General features: G+C 41.2%; 1 protein-coding gene across 4 annotated transcripts in view; it reads left to right on the top strand.

Moving 5' to 3' along the window:
- Nucleotides 1–21,392, top strand: part of SLC25A13 (solute carrier family 25 member 13) — a 231,063-nt gene that overhangs the window by 27,950 nt on the left and 181,721 nt on the right. For 3 of the 4 annotated variants that reach the window (XM_070787512.1, XM_070787511.1, XM_070787513.1), the window contains exons 2-3: nt 538–591; nt 17,284–17,426. In XM_070787512.1, the coding sequence (XP_070643613.1) occupies nt 538–591; nt 17,284–17,426 (197 nt within the window). Of the gene's footprint in view, nt 1–537; nt 592–17,283; nt 17,427–21,392 lie in introns of those variants that run through there. The other variant, XM_070787514.1, reaches the window with a different exon arrangement.

Genomic DNA, 21,392 nt, shown 5'->3' with positions numbered 1-21,392 from the left:
TTTATAAAGTTGGGGAAAGGAGGATACTGCTGGACATGACCAGATTGCTGGGTGTTCATGCCTGTCCATTGCGGAGCCATGGGAATTAATTGCCTTCTGTCTGTGACTATTATTTGCCTTGTTCACTAACCTCTCTAACAACTACGTTTTCTTGCATACTTAACAAGTTGTACTTTAATATTTAATATTCCCCTGTGAAAGAGTTTGGGTCACTCTGGATTGCAGTTTAAAATGCCAGGTGGTTGCAAGTCTGTTTTAACTTTTCTTTTTTTTGTTCATTTTGGAAAAAAATGATATATATTAAACACTGCATATTAGGATCTTTTGTTTCTTGTATGGAATGTTATCATTCTAGAAGCCTCATAAGAAGACTGATTTAAAATCCAGAGAGTAGTTTAAGCACTGGGTAAATTTAGTGCTTTAAGTGCAGAAATGAAATTCACTGATTTCTAACCTGGAGTTTATTTTCTTTCAGTCTGTGAGCTTGATTTCTCAGCTTTGTTCTAATAATATAAACATTTTTATGTTTATTTATAGGTGGCTTTAACCAAGAGAGCAGATCCAGCTGAACTTAAAACAATATTTTTGAAGGTCAGTATAAAGGAATCTGTTTTGTTTCTTATTTGTGTTCTACAACTTTTAAAGATTATTTTCAAGCAGCTCTCTATTTCGTTGTTACATTTTTAAAAACATCCCCAGAAGTACCTTTACTTACTGCTACTGCTAAGTCACTTCAGTCGTGTCTGACTCTGTGTGACCCCATAGACGGCAGCCTACCAGGCTCCCCCGTCCCTGGGATTCTCCAGGCAAGAACACTGGAGTGGGTTGCCATTTCCTTCTCCAATGCATGAAAGTGAAAAGTGAAAGTGAAGTCGCTCAGTCGTGTCCGACTCTTAGCGACCCCATGGACTGTAGCCTACCAGGCTCCTCCATCCATGGGATTTTCCAGGCAAGAGATTTACTTAAGACTTGTAAAAGAGATCCTGTACAATTTTATATCTGTCTTTTAGAATGTGTCACATACTTGGAGGCGACTGTCTGTGATGGCTGCATCGTTTACACTTCACTTTGTTGTCTCACGTGATGTTCGGCACCGAAAAGGAGTTGTTGGGGAGTTTAGTCTCACAACCCATTTACCTTTCCAAGGTTGTCCTGTGCAGCAGATGATACTAAAGCTTTCTGTCCTAAGAAGTTTAAAGCTCTTTGTAAACACCTTTCATCATCCTTCATTCATCTAGAATGGACTGCCCTGGGCTCTCCTGAGCAGAACATTGCTGTTGTTACCATCATCATATCATTTAACTTCAGCCATGGTGCCCTGGAGGAGGCCTCAGTACTAGTAACAGTAGATACTACATCATACTATACAAGTTTATTTCCTTCGTTTCTTATATTGTCACTTACTTTGTGATATTGAGCACTGAGTGACTAATACTCTAATAATAAAGTCTGCCTCAGGTCCCAAACACTGAACCACTTTTAAGGTTATTTAACTGGCAATAAAAGTACTCAAAAGAAAAAGGCCATTTTTGTAAAGATAATTTTAAAAAGTACATATGTAGGCCTTCTCTAAACATGGGGAGAAGGTAGGTGTGCTGTATTTAAAGAGAACTTGAGGCTTCAAGTGAGAAACTTGTTCTGCTGCTGTGTGTATATGGCTTAGGAAGTTATTAATTCTCCTAGCATCACTTTCCGTATCAAAATGGGTTACTGTTAAAAACTGAGGAATCAGGGAATCTGAATACTGATAGGATTATTTGATATTAAGTAATTATTCATTGATTTTTAGGCTAGGTAATAGTATTCTGAATATGGAAACTATAAAGAGTTTTTCAGAGATGTACACTGAAGTATTTACAGGTGAGATTATGATATCTGAGATTTGCTTTTAAATAACCCAGTTTTGGTGGTGTAGGAAAAATAGGCAGTATGATAATTTTTGCAATTGGAAAACGGAATATTGGATTTACTACACTGTTCACTCTACTTTGTGTATATTTGCACGTTTACATAATGTTATAAAAACTTGTGAAGATTCCATGAAAAAAACTTACTTGAAAGTGCTGTGTATTAGATATGCACCTGATATGCATTAGATATTGATTCAGTAAATGCTTGAAATTAAGTTATTCACAGAGACAAAGACTCCAAGAGAAAATGGGTAAAAAACAGGAGAAAAAAGAATCAATTTGTAAAGTAGACTGGGTTGTATACTAGAAGGCAGAGTTCTATATAAAGCTTGTGTTTTGCCCAGAAACGGTAAATATGGTATAGAGACGCTAAGCTGGAAAAGGATTCTGGGTAATGAAAGTCCAGAAAACAGAAACGCATTTGTTTCTCACCTGATGTCTGTTGCTGCGCACGTCGGGCCCCCCATGATGGGGCTGAGGTGTATATGAAGGAGCCATAGATGTTTTTGGGCTGTGTATTTATAAGGTTTTTGTTGTAAAACTCTAATGATGTAATTCTGGAAGACCACTTGCAGAAGAGCCCGCGAGTGGGCTGCTAAAGTGCCTAGAGAGAAGGAAGAAGCTCATAACATTGAGTCGGCAGAGTCACGATCATTGTCGGAACTCAGAACCTGTGACTTCTGTTTTCTAAGCCAACAGTAGCTGTGGGCATCGGGGAATGGGAACAACTTAGAGGGTCTCAGCAGATGGTGCTCCTTGGATCCTTATTGGTCTTCTTGATGTGATTCAGTGGAAAGGCTCCAGGTAGAAGCTGCGACCACAGTTTGAGGCCATGTGGTAGCGGATGAGGCTGGATTAAGAGCCTACCAATGGAAGCGGCTCTTTCTAGTGGCTGCATCACAGTCGCAGGGGAGTTTTACTGGAGGCAAGCGGGATTGGCCAGGGAAACCCAGGGGAGGGCAGGAGTCCCTGCAGAGTTCTGGAGAGCGGCCTGTGGGGCTTCTGTGTCAGTGGGCCTGAAGGCTGGGGTGGAATCTTTGGGACCAGAAAGGAAGTGCTGTCCTCCCTTGGTGTGGCTAGGACTACATGGCTTTTGAGTGAGAATTCCAGATGACTTAGAGTCCAATGGGATGATGTGGGGGGAACTGTCCCTGAAGAAAAGAAGTGATCAGCAGTTTCTAGAAGGGATTGTGGATCTGGCAGAGGTTCGGGTGATCTCATCAGGCTTGGGTAGTGTGGTACCAATGCAAATCCACCTTGGCTCAGCACGCTGAGGATCTCTTGTTTACTCTCTACCGCAGACGGTGCTGTGGGGGAAGAATAGGGAGCGAGGCGCCTTTGGGGGCTGTGCCAGGCACGTCTCCAGTGAGCCTGGGCTTTCTATTTTTTTTTTTTGCTTAAGTAAATTGTGGTTCATTTATTTATTTATTTTTAAAATGTTTATTTTGTATTAGTGTATAGTTGATTGAGGGGCTTCCCTGGTGGCTCAGCTTGCAATGCAGGAGATGCAGGTTCAATTCCTGGGTGAGGAAGATCTGGCTACCCACTCCAGTATTCGTGCCTGGAGAATCCCTTGGACAGAGGAGTCGGAAAGCTACAGTCCACGGGGTCACGAAGAGTCGGACTTAGCGTGCATAGTTGATTGACGATGAATAACTGAATCACTTTGTTGTACACCTGGACCTGTTAGTTCTAAGAGTGGATTAGCAGCAAGCACTCTGTAAACCTGACTATTTGCTGATTTTTTTCTGACATTTTCCTGACTTTTCTTCTTTATAAATATCTCAACCTCTCTGCTACACTAGTTAGGCGATTCTCCTGTAGTTTAGGGGAGGTGGAGGGAAGCTTCATTGTTCTTTTGAGACCAGATGTGCGGGTAATGGGGGAGTTGACAGCTGTGGCGAGCAGAGAGACCTAATGGAACTGAAACAGATAAGGAAAGAGGGGTCCTGGAGGACTAAAATGAGCCCTATTCTGGCTTATTTTATGTTTGTTTGTTTTTGAAAAGAGTTAAAATCAGTTCTTTTTTTGAAGTTGCTTACTGTTAGATGTTGGGGTTATAAAGATGAATTAATCATGGCTCCTGCCCTTAACTATCTCACTGTGTGTGTTTGAGTGTTTAAGAAAAAAATCCACAATATGGTTGATATACATTATATAGTACATAATATGGTTGATACACATTGTATAGTATTAATTAGCAAGAAGATGATGTGGGGCTAATTACATCTTCCTAGAGAGGGTCATTACAGTTGCTGGGCAGTGGTGATATTTGAGCTGCTGTTTATCAGATGGAGAAGGTGGAGGAGGATTGTGGAGCAAAGAAAGACAAAGGAAATAATAGTGCAAGCAAAAGCAAAGAACTCCAGGCGTGGAGGTGGCCTGGCACAGGGAAGCTTGGGAAATGGTACTAGAATGGTGGGCAGAGTGGAACTTGGCATAAAACATCTCCAGCCTAAGGCGTTTGAATTTTTTTATGCAGGCTGTTTTAGTGACGTGTGGCGGTTAATGTTTTGTCTGGATGTAGAAGTTGAAGTCTAGGTGTAGTCAGCTTTGTTTCCAACCTAAGTGTTGGGAATCTAAGTTTTTTTCTCTGCCTGACGCTTTCCGTGTTGTTTCATGTTAATAAACAGGTGTGTATTTGAGTGCTTACAGTTTAAATGAAATGCCATGGAACTCTGCAGTGAGTGAGATGTGTAAAAAGGTATAATCAACATCCATGTCTTATTTAGAGATGTTCAGGTTTTATACAGGGGACAAAATTTATAGGCATGCAGAAGGTAAAAAAAAAGTATCTAAGTCAGCACAGTCAAGGGTCACTTGTGTGGTTAAAGCAGACGCCACAGGAAATGGAAGAGGGAACAGTCCCTGTGGTGGGGAGAGGTCAGAGAAGGCTCCTTGGAGTGGGAACTTGAGGAGCCCCACGGATGCGTGGGAGCCGGGGGGGTGGAGCGGAGGCACCCAGGGGGGCAGCGGAGGCTTCTGGGAACCAGGACCACACTGGAGGGACCACATTGGGAGCAAACCTCCCCCGGATTGAAGGATTTTTGCTCATTCTTCAAATGTTTACTTAATTCAGCTCTGTGCGAAGGAGTCTGCCAGGTTTTACAGGGTGTGGGTGACAAAATTAGAAAGATGATTGGGAGTTTGGCATTTCTGCTAAACAGTAGGAAGCCATTGAAGGTTTTCTGAGTTCTCCAGTGACCTGGAGGATGGGTCTGAGATTGGATTGGTGCAGCAAGGCCATGGGTTAGGCAGCTGTGGGTATAATCCTGGTGTGCAACCCTAATAACTTGGTTAGGGTTCTGGTAGCAGCAGGAATGGAGAATGGGCAAGTTAACACATTTTGAAGGACTGTTTGATTGAAAATGCCTGATCTTGGGTAACGGATGATCATGTTGTTCAGTCACTCAGTTGTGTCTGACTCTCTGACGCCATGGACTGCAGCACGCCAGGCTTCCCTGTCCTTCACCATCTCCTGGAGCTTGCTCAAACTCATGTCCATTGAGTCAGTGATGCCATCCAACCATCTCGTCCTCTGTTGTCCCCTTCTCTTTTCTGCCTTCAACATTTCCCAGCATCAGGGTCTTTTCTGATGAAGTCGGCTCTTCACATCAGGTGGCCAAAATATTGGAGCTTCAGCGTCAGTCCTTCTAATGAATATTCACGGTAGATTGATTGATCGTGAACAGGGAGTAAATATGACCACCGGATATATAGGCTGGGGGCATGGAAGTACCAGTATTAAGAATGCAGAAATTGAGGAGACAGCCATTAGCTCAAGTGAGAGTGAAGGAGGTGATAGTTACTGTTTAGAAGTATAGAGCTGGACGCAACTAAATGCCTTACTATAGTGTAAGATGTGGAGGACGGGAAGACCAGACAAGGGAAGTGGATCACATTACAGATGGGGATAGTAATATGTAGTGAACAGCATTTGGAGTTTTATAATTATAGTTCATCAACAAAAGCATAATATATATTTTTAGAAGATTTTGTAGGGAAAATTGGCAAAATAATTTCCTCTTTGAAAACCTTTTTTCTTATGACACAATAGTTCATATTTTTTGAAAATTAAAAAAAAGATGTGTATAAAGAACTGAAACTTGTGATCCATATATATTTAAATCTATCCATATATATACATGTATCGATTTAAATCTATTTATATATGCATATGTCTGTTTTCCTGTTTCTCTGCCTCTGTGTATGAGTAGAATTTTTTTCCTTAACAGGAGGAAAAATACTATTTGGTATTCATTTTTTCCCTCACCTAATACATTATGAATACCTTTTCCTATAATTGAAAGCATTTCTGCTTTTTTTTATTGCTATGATACTCTTGTATATGGCTGTTTTACCGTAATTTATCTAGCCACTCTCTATTATTGGATGTTTTGTTGTCTTCTCTGCTTTGCTATCATAACAACACTGAAATGAATAGCCCTGAAACTACATTTTTGCATATAGCTAGCATTTTCTTAGATAAATTTATAAAAGTGGAATTGTTGAAGAGTGGATTTACAACATTTCAAGGCTTTTGATTCTTGGCAGACTGCCTCTCAAGAAGGTTGCATCAATACACATTTTTGTTGGGAGTATGGAAGTTTACATTTTTCCACATTGTGAAGTCAACTCAGATTATTAAAGAAAACTGAGCAGCAACAATAAAAAGCCTTTCTGACAACTCCTTGAAAAATTGTATCTTGTTTTAAATTTGTGTTTTTTATCATTAGCAATGTATTTGTTGACTATTCATGATACCTAATGACGTTTAAGCCTTTTCATTAAAATTTACAAATATACAGAAAATAGAGTAGTAAATACCCACATAACCACCACCTAATTTAAGTTTTTGTCACATTAGTTTCACATATAATATTTACTGATGTATTTCAGTGTAAGTTAGCTATCCTCATATAGCTCCTAATAATTTTAAGATTCCCTATTGAGAAATGGCCATAATACATGTTAGTAAATATTATATGTGGCCATAATATATATCACTGTGCACTTAATGAAATTAATGGTAGTTCCTTAATAACATACAATATTTGATCCCTTTTCAAATTCTTAAGTATAATACTTTATTCCACCCGTGTAACAGGGAAGCAGGGGAAGAATGGTCAAACACAGTGATCAGGTGTGCAAAGCATTTCTCAGTGGCTGGAGCACACTCAAGAAGAATTTGCCCTTCAGCCTCCGGACATGAATGGTTTATGGCAAAAATGAGTGACTGGTGATTATGGTTCTGGTGTGTTCACAGTTGATGGACTATTTTGTTCCACCAGTAGTGGGCAGGCCAGTTAGGCCCCCTGGCTTCTGAGGATCGTGTTGTGACACATTGTTTTCCTTTGCCACCGTATTCATTGGGTGTGGAGGTATGTCACGCTGGTGACATTTGGTTTATTAGTCAGGGTTCTTGAGAGAAACAGAACCAGTAGGAGAGAGCTCCATCTCTAGGTACATGTCTAGTGAGGTTTATTATGAGGAATTGGCTCACACCATCCATCTTGGAGGCCGAGAAGTCCTAGGATGGTACTGTCTACAGGCTGGAGACCCAGGAAAAGCTGTGTTGTAATTCAGTCCAAGTCTGAAGTCCTGAGAACAGGGTGGCTGATGGTGTAAATCTCGGTCTGAGGGCCAGAGAAGGAAGAAGATAGGACCCAGCTTATGCAATGCGGCAGGGAAAAAAGGGATGAATTCTTTCCTCCATCTTTTGTTCCGTTCTCAATGGGTTGGGTGAAGCCCACCTATACTGGGGAGGGAAGTCCAGTTTACTGAGTCCATAGATTCAAATGCAGTCTCATCAGAAACACCCTCACAAACACACCCAGAAATGGTGCTTCATCTGGGCCAGTCAAGTTGATGCATGAAGTTAACCATCATAGTTAGTTTTTACTAGGTTATGCAAGGAATCCTAAAAGCCTTCCCATTTCATAAGTATATGCCGGGGTCCAGCCCCAGTGGATCCAGGGAATTCGAAGCGGGGACGGTGTCAGGAGGATCAGGAAACAATTGCTTAATTAAACGTTAATTAAGGATATCAAGAGTAATAGAATGAGGATAGCTCAGTGAGGAAATTCAGTGGAGAAAAGAGGCTGAAATAAGGATAGCTCAGTGAGGAAATTCAGTGGAGAAAAGAGGCTGAATAATTCAGCCAGAAGGTAAGAGAAAGAACGACATGGTGAGACCAAGTTTCGGTGAACAAGGCCCGCACTTTATTTTCCAAAGTAGTTTTTATACCTTAAGTTATGCATAGAGGATAATGGGGGAAGGGGTAGAGTCATGCAATAAGCCAGGCTTTCTTCCTGCAAACTTATCATATGCAAAAGTTTAGGTGATTTGCATCATCTTCTGGCCTGGAGGCCTTTTTCTCTAAAGGTGATTATTCTAAAGTCAGGCGCCAGCCTCCAAAAAGCATTAGATAAAGTTGCATTCCTACAGAGCAAAGGTGTGGTGGGCTATAACAAGAAAAAGAATTAACTCAAGGGTCCCAGGTTACAAACATTAAAGCTACTACTTACACCAATTATATTAATCAATACACTGCCAGGGACACAGCAGGTAAGGGATATGGAGACTTAGCAGCAAACATTGGCCCAACAAGTGAAAATCCCTTCACCAATACAATTTCTAATCAATCTTTTAACTGCTCAAAGGAATCTGTATTTAGACAGTTTAGAACATCTCACGTCTCTCACAGTTTGGAGGCTCTGAGCAATCACATGTGGCCAGAAAAACCTATTCAGGCAGGCTAGAGGACTTCCAAGGGAGTTTGTAGGTTGAAACACTGTCACACCCAGGAATTATTAACTGGAGCTGTAAGCTAACTCTTTTTTCAGAGAGAGGTAGTGGGGGACAGCCCCCTGTAAAGTCAGAGGTGTAGGTGAAAGCACAAAGCAGAAAGTAGGCAGATTCTGGTTTTGGGGTAGATTGCTCGAGAATTTCCAGGGAGACTCCTGAGGCTTGATCCCACCTTTGCGTATGCCAAGCCTCCTTCCTCATGACCTTTGCCAGGGGCGGAGCTCGCTCCCCGAAAGTATATATGTTTAATCATATTGAACTTCCAAAAATGTAAAGGAGAGAAGCTTCAGGTCATTTATCAAATCTATTACTGAAGAAGGATTAAATAACATTTTAAAGGTGTGGTAGCTGCAAGTCCACTCTGTCCATCAGTCTAAGGAAGAACCTTTGACATCTTTAATCAAAGTAGACTACCCAAGCTTTGGTGATGCACTGTTTTTTAAAACTGAGGAAAACTATGTTTCTTGTGTCCATATTAACATGTCCTTGTATTGAAGAGATGTTTTATCACCTCTGAAAAAACAAGGCAGATAAAAGACCTGAGATTTTTTATTTGTAAACTATATTGAGGAATAAATCAAATGCATCAATCAGAAATGTACAACTCCATGCATGTTCATAAAGTGAATCCATCCATGTAACCAGCATCCTTCAGTTCAGTCGCTCATTCGTGTCCGACTCTTTGCGACCCCATGAATCGCAGCACGCCAGGCCTCCCTGTCCATCACCAGGAGCCCTCTGATGCCCTTTCTAGTTGATACCCACCCCTCCCGAGGGAACTAGTCATCTGACTTCTGTCACCATGTGTTAGCTTTGCCTGGTTTTCTACTTTATATAAAATGAGTTATACACTATGTTCTCCTTTTTCTTTTTTTTACAATGTGTATTCTTGTGTCTAGCTTCTTTCACTGTTGCCTTATTGGTAAGATTCATCTGTGTTGTCACGTGTAGTCGGTGTTAGTTGATCCCACTGTGTGACTATGCCACAATTCACTGAAACATTCTGTTGTGGACATTTGAGTTATTTTCCATTTTTTTTGCTATCCACAATAATGCTGCTGGGGGTGGGGCAGCTTAGAGCTGCGGCACAGCCCCCTCTGGCCCCAATCCCATCCAGCCTCTAACAAGGTGCACACGTTGGGGAGAAAGTGAAACCTGCACAGAAATGCAGCCCTAGACCCTCAGGCCTTGGCCACGCCCCAGACCAAGGCAGAGAGTGCTGTCATACCCAAGAGAGACCCAGCTCCCACCCCCAAGAGGGCAGTGACGCCCCTGAGCGGAGGACACGCCCCGCTTGCACCTGGCTGGGCTCCAGCCCCACCTCCTCCCAGGGCAGTAGCTGCCAGCACACCCTGGGGAAGACACAGCTCATGCTCGCTTTAGATGTTTCTCCTGCCAGAGCTGCTGAGAATGCTCCAAGGACACACTTTCAAGGGCAGGAGAGGTAAATTTTCACCTAGTTTCATAAAGACAGAGAATGTTAAACAAAACGAGAAGACAGGAATATATTTCCAATGAAAGAATAAGGAAAAAAAAAACACAAAACCCTGGGAAAAAACCGTAATGAAACACAGATAAGTAATTTACCTGATAAAAGAGTTCAAAGCATTAGTAATAATCCTAATTGAACTGGGGAAAGAATAGATGAACACAATGAGGATTTTTGTTAAGAGCTAGATAATATTAGAAAAGTGCTGGCAGCACTGAAGAATACAATAACTGAGAAGAAAAAATACATGGATATTAACAAGAGATTGGGTGATAAAGAATACGTAAGTGATCTAGAAGATAGAGTAATGCAAATTGCCCAGTAAGAACTACACCCCCCCACCACGCAAAAAAAAAAATTCTAAAAATTGAGGATAGTTAAAGGGACTTATGGGACAACACCACGGGTACTAACATTTGCATGATAGTGGTCCCAGAAAAGAAAGGTGGAGCTAGTGGTGAAGAACCCACCTGACAATGCAGGGTACGTAAGAGACCTGGGTTCAATCCCTGGGGCGGGAAGTTCCCCTGGAGGAGGGATGGCACCCCACTCTGGTATTCTTACCTGGAGCCTCCCATGGACAGAGGAGCCTGGTGGGCTATGGTCCATGGGGTCAGGAAGAGTCAGACACAACTGGAGCGACTTAGCACAGCACAGAAAGAGAAAAGAGTAGAAAATGTATTTGATGAAATTATGACTGAAAACTTCCCAAACCTGGAGGAGGAAACAGATATCCAGGTACAGGAGGCACAGAGGCTTCCAAACAAGGTGAACCCAAAGAGACCCATGCCGAGATACATCATAATTAAAATAGAAAAAAATAAAAAAAATTAAATTTCAGCAAGAAAAAAACAAAGTCACATCCAAGGGAACCGCCATAAGGTTATCCGTTGATTTTTCTGCAGAAACTTTGCAGGCCAGAAGAGAATGGCATGATACTTTTAAAGTGCTAACAGGGAAAATCCTACACCCAGGGTACTCTGTCTAGCAAGATTATCATTCAGAATTGAAGGACAAGCAAAGAGGTCAGACAGGCAGAAACTGAGTTCATCAATATACTAAACTGACCTTACTAAAAGTGTTAAAGGGTCATCTGTAAGTGAAAAAGTAAAAGTTCCAATGAGAAATAATAAATTATGGGAAGGGAAAAATCCCACTGGTATAAAATTGCTGGGTCTGTCCTTACATGTATGTTCATTTACAGTAGACATTGCCAAGCAGTTTTCTGAAGCGGTTTGCCAGTTGCTTTGCTCCATATTTTGCCAACATTGGTTTTTTTCTTTTTAATTATCTTGTGTATGAGTAGTGGTATTATTGCATTGTAGTTTTATTTTGCCTTTCCAGTGGAAATTTTTCTTTTAGGGGTTGGGAGCTTGATAATGATTCTAAAGATCATTTGGGGAAAGCTAAGAGAGTGATTAGTCTTGTAAGAAGGCTTGTAAGAAAAAAAGTAATGAAATGTGTTCTTATTTTGTGTATCCATTCATTTATTTATTTTTGGCTGCACTGGGTCTCCGTTGCTTTGCCAGAGCTTTCTCCGGTTGAGGCGCGCGGGGACTCCTCTTCGTTTCGGCCCTCAGGCGTCTCACTGCAGCGGCTTCCCTTGTTGCGGAGCCTGGGCCCTAGGCGCCTGGACTTGAGTAGGTGCAGCACAGGGGCTCACTAGTTGCGGCTCTAGGGCTCTGAAGCGCTGGTCCAGTAGTTATGGCGCGTGGCTTAGTGCTTCCGGGGCACGTGGGATCTTCCCAGGTCAGGAGTCGAACCCTGCATTGGCAGCGGATTCTGTGCCACCGGGGAGTCCAGTAGTGCAATGTCTTTTTTACTCCACATTCATTTGTCAGATGTTTATTGAAGATGTTGCCTGTCTACCAGGTAACAGTCTAGAGCTCGAGGATACACACCAGTGAGAAAGGGGAAGAAAAATTCTGTCCTGGCAGAGCTCTCCCTCTAGTTACGGCAATTAAGGTGCCCGTAATCTTGCAAGAATAGATGGGTCAATTGCCAAGGTTAGTCCTGAAACATTGCCTGCTGCGGTGATGACGGGAGCTGTCAGCTCATCCTGGCATTCCTCCCATGGAGTTGGGTCTGAGTACATCTTCACTTAGGAAGGCATTGCCCACTGATCAGAACTGTGGAGGAGATGGACTTCCTTGCCAAGCCTTTCTCTTGTGACCATATGCTAATTTTTGGAAGTATTTGTGTATTTGCCTGCGTAGGGTCTTAGTTGCCCAACACCAAACCTTGGTTGCGTCGTGCGGGATGTCATTTGCTGTGGTGCACAGGCTCTCTAGTTGAGACATGTTGGCTTAGTTGCTGTGCGACATGTGGGATCTTAGTTCCCCTACCAGGGATCGAGCCTACATCTCTTGCATTGCAAGGTGGATTCTTAACCACTGGACCACCAGGGAAGTCCCAACCATATGATAATTTAGTCTATGGCATCCTTTATGGCATCCTAAAGGTGAGGGAAGGGAGAATGATTTGATGTGTGGGGTCCTAGGACAGCCAAGAGTTGTTTGGTCGCTCAGTCGTGTCTGGCTCTTCATGGCCCCATGGACCGTATCCTTCCAGGCTCCTCTATCAGTGGGATTCTCCAGGCAAGAGTACTGGAGTGGGTTGCCATTCCCTTCTCCAGGGGATCGTCCCTTCTGAGAGACAACCAAGAGAGTAAGTGGAAGAGACTCAAGTTGGAGGATCCTTACCTCAAACCACCTTAAAAACAAAGTACCAATAATGTATTGAAACTTAAAGGGAGAAGCTAAACCTGTTCAAAACAGGCTAAGAGATAATGTGGGTGAATATGTTGTCTTGTGATGAAGAATTATAATAGTTTCTAAACTTAGAAGTAATGGAAGAAATTGTAAAGCAGATAAAAATCGACAGACTCAATTATATAAAAATATCAAACTGTTTGCAGCAAATATGATAGACAAAGGGGGAAAGGGCATGTTCTCATGCTGTTGGTTGGGAGTATAATTGGTACAGTCCTTTCTGGAGAACAGTGTGATAATAAGTATCAAGAGCCTTAAAGATCCTCTCCTTTGACTCAACAATTTCTCCTCTGGGAGTCTAGCCTTTGAAAATTGCCAGGAATTTAGACAGTTGTTATATGCAAAGCTGGTTACTTTAGCTTTAAAAAAAATAAGAAAAATTGGAGATAATCCAGTAATAATAATGTCTACTGGTGAGAGGAGAGTTAAATTGTGTTTTTAAATAAATGAATTATTCACTACTATAAGCAAACATAGGTATAATTCTAAATCATAGGATTGCTGTAATTAACCATGACATTTCCTTTATATTTCAGTCCTGTTTTGCCTCAGTTAGGAAAATAAATTATAATTCTTCCACGTTTGCAAAAAGCCAAATTCAATACTAACTAAAGAATAGTATGATTATTGGGCCATCTTTGAGCTTTTCTTTTGTACTGTGCAAAAAATCGTTAAAACCAATAATCTAGCACATTTCAGTTCAGTTCAGTTGCTTACTCCTTGGAAGGAAAGTTATGACCAACCTAGACAGCATGTTAAAAAGCAGAGACATTACTTTGCCAACAAAGGTCCGTGTAGTCAAGACTACGGTTTTTCCAGTAGTTATGTATGGATGTGAGAGTTGGACTGTAAAGAAAGCTGAGTGCTGAAGAATTGATGCTTTTGAACTGTGGTGTTGGAGAAGACTCTTGAGAGTCCCTTGGACTGCAAGGAGATTCAGCCAGTCCATCCTAAAGGAGATTAGTCCTGGGTGTTCACTGGAAGGACTGATGTTGAAGCTGAAACTCCAATATTTTGGCCACCTGATGTGAAGAGCTGACTCATTTGATAAGACCCTGATGCTGGGAAAGATTGAGGGCAGGAGGAGAAGGGGACAACAGAGGATGAGATGGTTGGATGGCATCACCGACTTGATGGACATGGGTCTGGGGGGACTCTGGGAGTTGGTGATGGACAGGGCGGCCTGGCGTGCTGCAGTTCATGGGGTTGCAAAGAGTCGGACACAACTGAGCGACTGAACTGAACAGCAATGTGCTAGATTATTGGTTTTTATTTAACACATTTATAAGATGCCTATTGTGTGTATGGCATTGTGCCCAGTGTATTTCATGACTGTTCGTTTATTTCTAGTGTCACCTTAAGAGCAGGCAGTGTCCTTGTCCCCATTTTACAGGAGAGGAGCCAGGGTCCCAGAAAGCTTTAGCTACTTACCTGAGGTCCTCTAGAGGCAGAAGCAGAGCTGCTTGCACCCCAGACCTGAGAGATCCCAAAGCCTGTGGCTGAGTATCTGTCTACTCAGGAGCCGATCCTGCTTTGTGTAGAAAGAACAAGTGACTTTTTTTTTTTTTTTTTTTTAAGATTTAGTCATTCATTTATGGATGTGCTGGGTCTTCCTCGCAGCGAGCAGAAGCTTCTCTCTGGTTGCGGCGCACGGGCTTCTCCTCTGATGGCCTCTGTTGTTGTGGAGCGCAGGCTGTGGCTGTGTGAGCTTCAGTACTTGATGCTTCTGGGCCCAGCAGTTGGGCCTGTGGGCTCTGCAGTGCTGGCTCCGTAGCTGTGGCGCATAGGCTTAGTTGCCCGCATCGGGTGGGCTCTTCCTGAAGCAGGGATTGAACCCAATTAGGGTTAGGGTTAGGCAGGCAGATTCTTTTTTTGTAATGTGTTTGTTTTTAATTGGAAGATAATTGCTTCACAGTATTTTATTGGTTTCTACCATACATCAACATGAGTCAGCCATAGGTATACACGTGTCCCCTCCCTCTTGAACCTCCCTTCCACCCCATCCCCTCCCTTTCTGCCCTTTTGGTTGTCACAGAGCACCAGATTTGAGCTCCCTGCATCATACAGCACATTTCCACTGGCCATCTAAGTTTGCATATGGTATTGTATATGTCGCAATTCTACTCTCTCAGTTCATTCCACCCTGCCCGTCCCCTTCTTTGTCCAGAAGTCTGTTCTCTCTACTGTTCATGGGGTTCTCTATGCTGTTCATGGGGTTCTCTATGTCTCTTCATGGGGTTCTCTATGTCTGCATCTCCAGGAAGCCCACAAGTGACTTGCAAAAGCAGTTTTAATTGGGTTTGACTGTCACTGCACCCCCGTTCCCCGTGCTCTCCCATCACGGTGGCTTCTGTCACCCAGCTAGCCCTGTTCTTGTAGCTTGAGGTCCTCATCTCCCCACCACAAAACACTGATCCCAAAGATCAAGAGGCCCTCTCCTGGTCTGTAAGCATCTGTGTGACCCCCAAGTTGTTCCTCAGCATTCTCACAGCCCCCCACCTCTACAGAACAGTGATGTGCAGGTTCCATGTTTGTGAATGGGGGGAAGGCTGTGAAAAAGCAGCGCACACCACCTGATTCTTACTCACTCTTTCTCTTCTGGAATGGAGAGGACACTAACCATAGAAGTGTTTCTTTTTTATTCTTTTTCCTGGAACTCTCTCATTGTTTATTCACCAATCAGTATCTCTTTAGGACTTACTACGTTAGGCATTTTGAGAAGATGGAACTGAAATAAATGCACATTTTCCTCTTTCATGATACCCTTTGTCCCCATTTTCAGGTGGAAAGGAACTTATAGCTCTTCCTTTATTCACTGTAACGACTTAACACAGAAGGATGATCCAAACATACATAGTAAAGGTATAAAGGACACACATTGTATTTTTTAAATTTTGTTGTTCAGGCGCTCAGTCATGTCCAACTCTTTGTGACTCCATGGACTGCAGCACGCCTGGCTTCCCTGTCCTTTACCATCTCTCGGAACTTGCTCAAACTCATGTCCATTGAGTCCGTGATGCCATCCAACCATCTCACCTCTGTTATCCCCTTCTCCTGCCCTCAATCTTTTCCAGCATCAGGGTCTTTTCTAATGAGTCAGCTCTTCACATCAGGTGGCCAAAGTATTGGAGCTTCAGCATCGGTCCTTCCAATGAATATTCAGAACTGATTTTATTTAAGACCGACTGGTTGGATCTCCTTGCAGTCCAAGGGACTCTCAAGAGTCTTCTCCAACACCACAGTTCAAAAGCATCAATTCTTTGGCGCGTAGCCTTCTCAATGGTTATGGTCTTTTTTAAAATAGGGGCCCGATTTCTTCTTTGGCTCAAGTTAAAAAAAAAAAAAGATGTAATTTTTAAGAGCTCTGGAGCAAAAGCAGAATGAAGATGTTGAAGTCAGATGTACTTGGATTTCAATATTGTTTCTACCCCTGCCTATGTGGGTGAATTAGTTTACCATTCAAGATTTAGCCACTGCATCTCTAAAATGTGAATGGGAACGCCTACTTTGTAGAGCGGTTGCGTAAGACTAATGGGATATTGCATGTAAAAACCTAACACAGTGCCCCACACTTTCTACACATTCATAGCGGTGTTTCGTACCGGCTTCCGTGAAGTCTTACAGAAGCCTTGCTGCAGTTTGTTTTCCAGTTTCTCCTCTTTGTCATTCTTTTTTTCCCCCCATCATTGATGCTTTCGAAACAGGGAAAAGGGGCAAAAGAATGAGGTTGTTTTCATTCATGATTTCATAATACTTTTTTTTTTTTTAAAGAAAACTGTATGTCTTTGCTAAAGAACAAGATATAATTTGTCTTTCCAAATTTCTGTCAGCACGGGTTTCTCACCCTCAGCATGATTGACATTTGGTCTGGATGACTCTAATTGGGTGGGGGGTAGGGGTGGGCATCCTGCCTGTGTACTGGGGATATTTAGCAGCGTCCCTGGCCTGTCGCAAGTAGATACCAGTTTCTACTTCTGCCCCCTGTGGGGAAAAATGAAAACAGGCAGCGCAGAGCTAGAGAAGTTCACCCGAGAAAGGCAGGTATTATAACAGACAGAGATGGCCTATTTGGGGACTTTGGTGTTTGTAAGCTGGGCAGTCAGGCTGATAACCTCTGGTATAAAGATAAAACTTGGCAAACTCAATGTCTTTTTGCTTTTTACTTGGAATGATGGGAAATAATTGTCCTTGTAATAGTATATTGTCATATCAGATATTTTATCCATTGAATATTTTCAGGTTTTTTCACATATTGATCTGATTATATACATTTAAGAATAAAATATATTTTCTTTTTTTTAAACAGTATGCAAGCATTGAAAAAAATGGTGAATTTTTCATGTCTCCCAATGACTTCGTCACCCGATATTTGAACATTTTTGGAGAAAGCCAGCCTAATCCAAAGACTGTGGAACTTTTAAGTGGTGTGGTGGATCAGACTAAAGATGGGTATGTTTGTTTTTGATTACCTCATTTAGTTTTTGTTTTGTGTGAAACAGCTTTCTGTCTCTTTAATGATTAGGAAGCCAATGTCCTACATTTTTTCTCCTTATTACAATTAATGCATTATTTTAGAAACGATGCCCTAAACAGTTCCTTCAGTGTTCTCATCCCAGTTGGGGATTCTATATCTGGATTTCTTGACATAGTTTAAACAACTATATATAATTATATATATATATATAATTATATATATAAATATATATATATATATATATTATAATTTCACAGCTATTGTAGTTGAGTGGTGTGAAGACGTGCTTGAGTGTGTGTCGTATATTTTAAGTTTTAAGGTAACTGTAAAAATTGTAACATAGGTCTTTGAACATAACTTTTCTATAATCTTTCTGCTCAAGGAACTTTTAAATGTTCCATATGTTTAAATGCTATAAATCTGACAGACAGAATAATGATTCCAAATCCCCAAGAAAGGCATTCTGCCCAAGTGGGAAGAGAAACATGGAACCACCTAAAATTAAATAGGACACTTTGCAAAAATGCCTTTGGTTTTTTTTTTTTTTCCTTTTACCAATATTTTCTGTTTACATTTTTAAAAAGTGAGTCATCCTTAAGTTGTATAAGAATGCAGTTGATTTTTACCATAAGTGCAGAATTTTGGGCTCCAAAATATTGGTAATATGAGCCCCAATATTCCCTAATAACCAAATATAATCCGTCAGAACTAGCCTTTTCTGTGTAAACTGTAGTGAACCCAGCTGTCTGCCCTCGCCACTTGCCAGCACTCCCTTCTGATAGATTAGATACCGGCCTTTCTGGGGTGTTCTTCTGTTCTGAACTTTCTCTTTTGGTCCTGTGTCTGTTTTTTCATATGCATGGGTTTGAGGTACAACCAAAGAAAACTCCCTGATGTACTGTGAATGCTCTCAGTTTTACCCGTACTTCTCCTTACTTGCTTATACATCTGTAGTTCCATCGTGCATGAAGGCAGCTCCCGCTAAAGTGAAAGTCTTGCAGATGGGAAGCAAGTGGGGAGGAAATTGGCAATTATACTTCCTGTCATATGCTGGCAGATTGCTAGATTATACCTTCTCTGTTCCAATGGTGGCTATGTGTGTTTTCCACAACCTGTGTAATCCCTCCCAAGGTGGGATTCTTTGCTTTGGAGGAAAATATCATTTAGGAGCAGGCGTTTCTTCCCTCACAGGGCCTATCTGTGGAGGTACAGGGAGAGAGGTGGAGGTATATTTCACACTAGCCCATTCAGGCTAAACGGCTGCACAGAACTTAGCTTTATTCTAGCAAACATATTGGTGGTGGGCGGGGGTAGGGGGGCTGCAGATTGGATTGCTTCCACATCTTCTGTGCTTATAAGGTGCAGAAGAAATGTGACCAAGTTCACATGCAGTATGAATTAGCTGTCTCAATGTTTAAGATCAATTTTTTTTTCTTACTTGATAAAAAATTTTATAAGCTATAGAAAATGGAAAGAATTCAGTGAATGTCTAATAGATACCCTTCATCTGGATTGATTGATAACATTTTTAAAACCTGTGTGCCTTTTTAAAATTAGTTTTAACACACATATACTCTTTACACATCACACACGTAATTTCCTCTTTTGGCTGGACCAGTTAACTATAAATTGCAGACATCAAGATGCTTCAGTGTTTAACTTTGAATACGAGCATTCTTCTTAACCATTATCATACTTAGGAAGATTAACAATCATGTGAAATATCTAATATCCAGTAGATTAGCAATCATGTGAAATATCTAATATCCAGTCTATTTTAAATATGCCAGAACTCTCCACTCACCTCTCCCCAACCTCAAATGCTTTATTATAGCCTTTTGTTTTTCAAATCCAGCATCTAATCAGGTTTCCTGTATTACATTTAGTTGCTGTATATCTTCTAATCTAGGACAGATCCTTGCCTTTTTTTTTTTTTTTAACCACTGATCAAGTTTAGTGATTTTTTACTTAAAAAAATCAAACCACCGTTAAAAAAAAAAGAGGCAAATAAACCTGATTTTCCAATCATTTGAAAAGCATAGTGCTTATTTGTCCAAAACAGACTCAAACTTAAATGCTATCATTATCATCTCTAAACTTCTGCAATAAAATTAGCATTTATGTGTACACATATATACATTTTTTTAAATATATAAAATAGAACTGTATCTTGCAGTCAACAGGAGAAAGAACAACACATCCTTGTTTTTTATTCTATCATGACTTCGAACCCAGGCCCAGTTATTTTGTTGAAAGTCCCTCATTCTGGACTTGTCTGGTTGCTTCCTTATGACTTGGATTCATGATCAATTTTGGGGTGCAGGTTAGGTGCTACCATCTTGTCCAGCAATGATGATACTCAGTTTGATCACTTGGTTCAGATGGTGTCCACCTGATATTTCCATTCTACAGAACCACTTTTGGGGTGCAGGTTAGGTGCTACCATCTTGTCCAGCATTGATGATACTCAGTTTGATCACTTGGTTCAGATGGTGTCCACCTGATATTTCCATTCTACAGAACCACTTTGGGTTTGTAATTAGGAAATAGGCGCTTTCAGAACATGGGAATGTCCTGTTTCTCAGCAGCCTTCGCCCAGTAGTTTAGGCATGTGTGGTGACCCTTTTCTGGGTCAGGCTTATATCCATAGTGATGCTTTTCTGGATCAGTCATTACATCCATGGCAACCCTTATGTGGACCAGGCATTACATCCATGGTGACCCTTTTCTGGATCAGGCTTATATCCATAATGATGCTTTTCTGGATCAGGCATTACATCCATGGTGACCCGTTTCTGGATGAGGCATGACATTGGTGTTTGAAAAAACAGTGGTTTTTCTGACTCTTTATTTCTCATTTATTGTCTAGAATTCTTTGGTAAGGAAAAACTTTCACCCCTCCACGCCCTTTTCTTTCTCTGTTAATTTTTGTATCACTGTAAACTCATGGATTTATTTACATTGAACTCAATGTATTAGAATCTATTACTAAATTCTCTGATTGTTCAGATTGTTCCAGTGTGGTCAGTGTGAGTCCCTTCAAGCTGGCTCCTGTACCCTCAGCCTTTGAGTGTTCCTTGCTTTTGGTAAAAAAGGTGTACCTGGCTGGCTTTGGATTTGTCCTGCCCTTGTCCAGGAGATCTTTTCTCAAAGAAAGGCCCAGGTTCCTCCTGGTTGGGACTGGTGCTTGGTTACATGAAGCTGGGCACTAACTCAGTGCTCCTAGACTGTTCCTGCCTCCCTGACATTTCAGTGGAAAGAGCTGGGAAATATACTTAAAAACAAACAAAAAAAAAAATCAAAAGTTCATAATGATAGTTCCTATTTAAATTTAACCTTACAGGAATTTCCCTTCTTTTCTGTTTGTATCTTTTTAGGGGAACATTTTGATTCCTAGTTACACAAATATTTTTACAGTCATTAATTTTATGTGACTGTAGTATCTGCTAATGTACTTGGCTTCCTTTTCATCCCACTCCTATTAACACACTGGCTTTTCCTATTTCTTTTTACATATACTCTTCAAAAAATATAACCTTGATTTCATTACATGCCAACAATGTAACATATGTTTTACATATATAATGTAACATAACATGTATTTTCTCATGCGCTTATAACAAATTCTTGGCTTTCTCTCCCTAGTTTCCCAGATGAGAACTAAGGGATCAAGTAATTTGCTGCCTAAAGGTACCCAGGCCTGTCTGGCTGTAGTCCTGGGCCTTCCCACTGGTTCAGAGCGGCCTTTTCTCTCATCATCTCACAATTCTCTTTAACTTGACACATTCTTTCTGATTTTGTATTATCTTAAATGTTAGCATTTTACTGTGACAAGGAAAATCTTTGATAGTCTCAATCCTTTACCCTATGACTAATTTTTTCTTTTCTTCTCCTTTCTTCCTTTTCAGTGTTAACAGTGACTAGTTCAGTTTCAATAGGGA

This window comes from Bos indicus, chromosome 4, assembly GCF_029378745.1.
Source record: "Bos indicus isolate NIAB-ARS_2022 breed Sahiwal x Tharparkar chromosome 4, NIAB-ARS_B.indTharparkar_mat_pri_1.0, whole genome shotgun sequence".
NCBI lineage: Eukaryota > Metazoa > Chordata > Mammalia > Artiodactyla > Bovidae > Bos > Bos indicus.
Note: the sequence above shows the minus strand (reverse complement) of the source record. Positions and strands in the feature narration are given on the sequence as shown.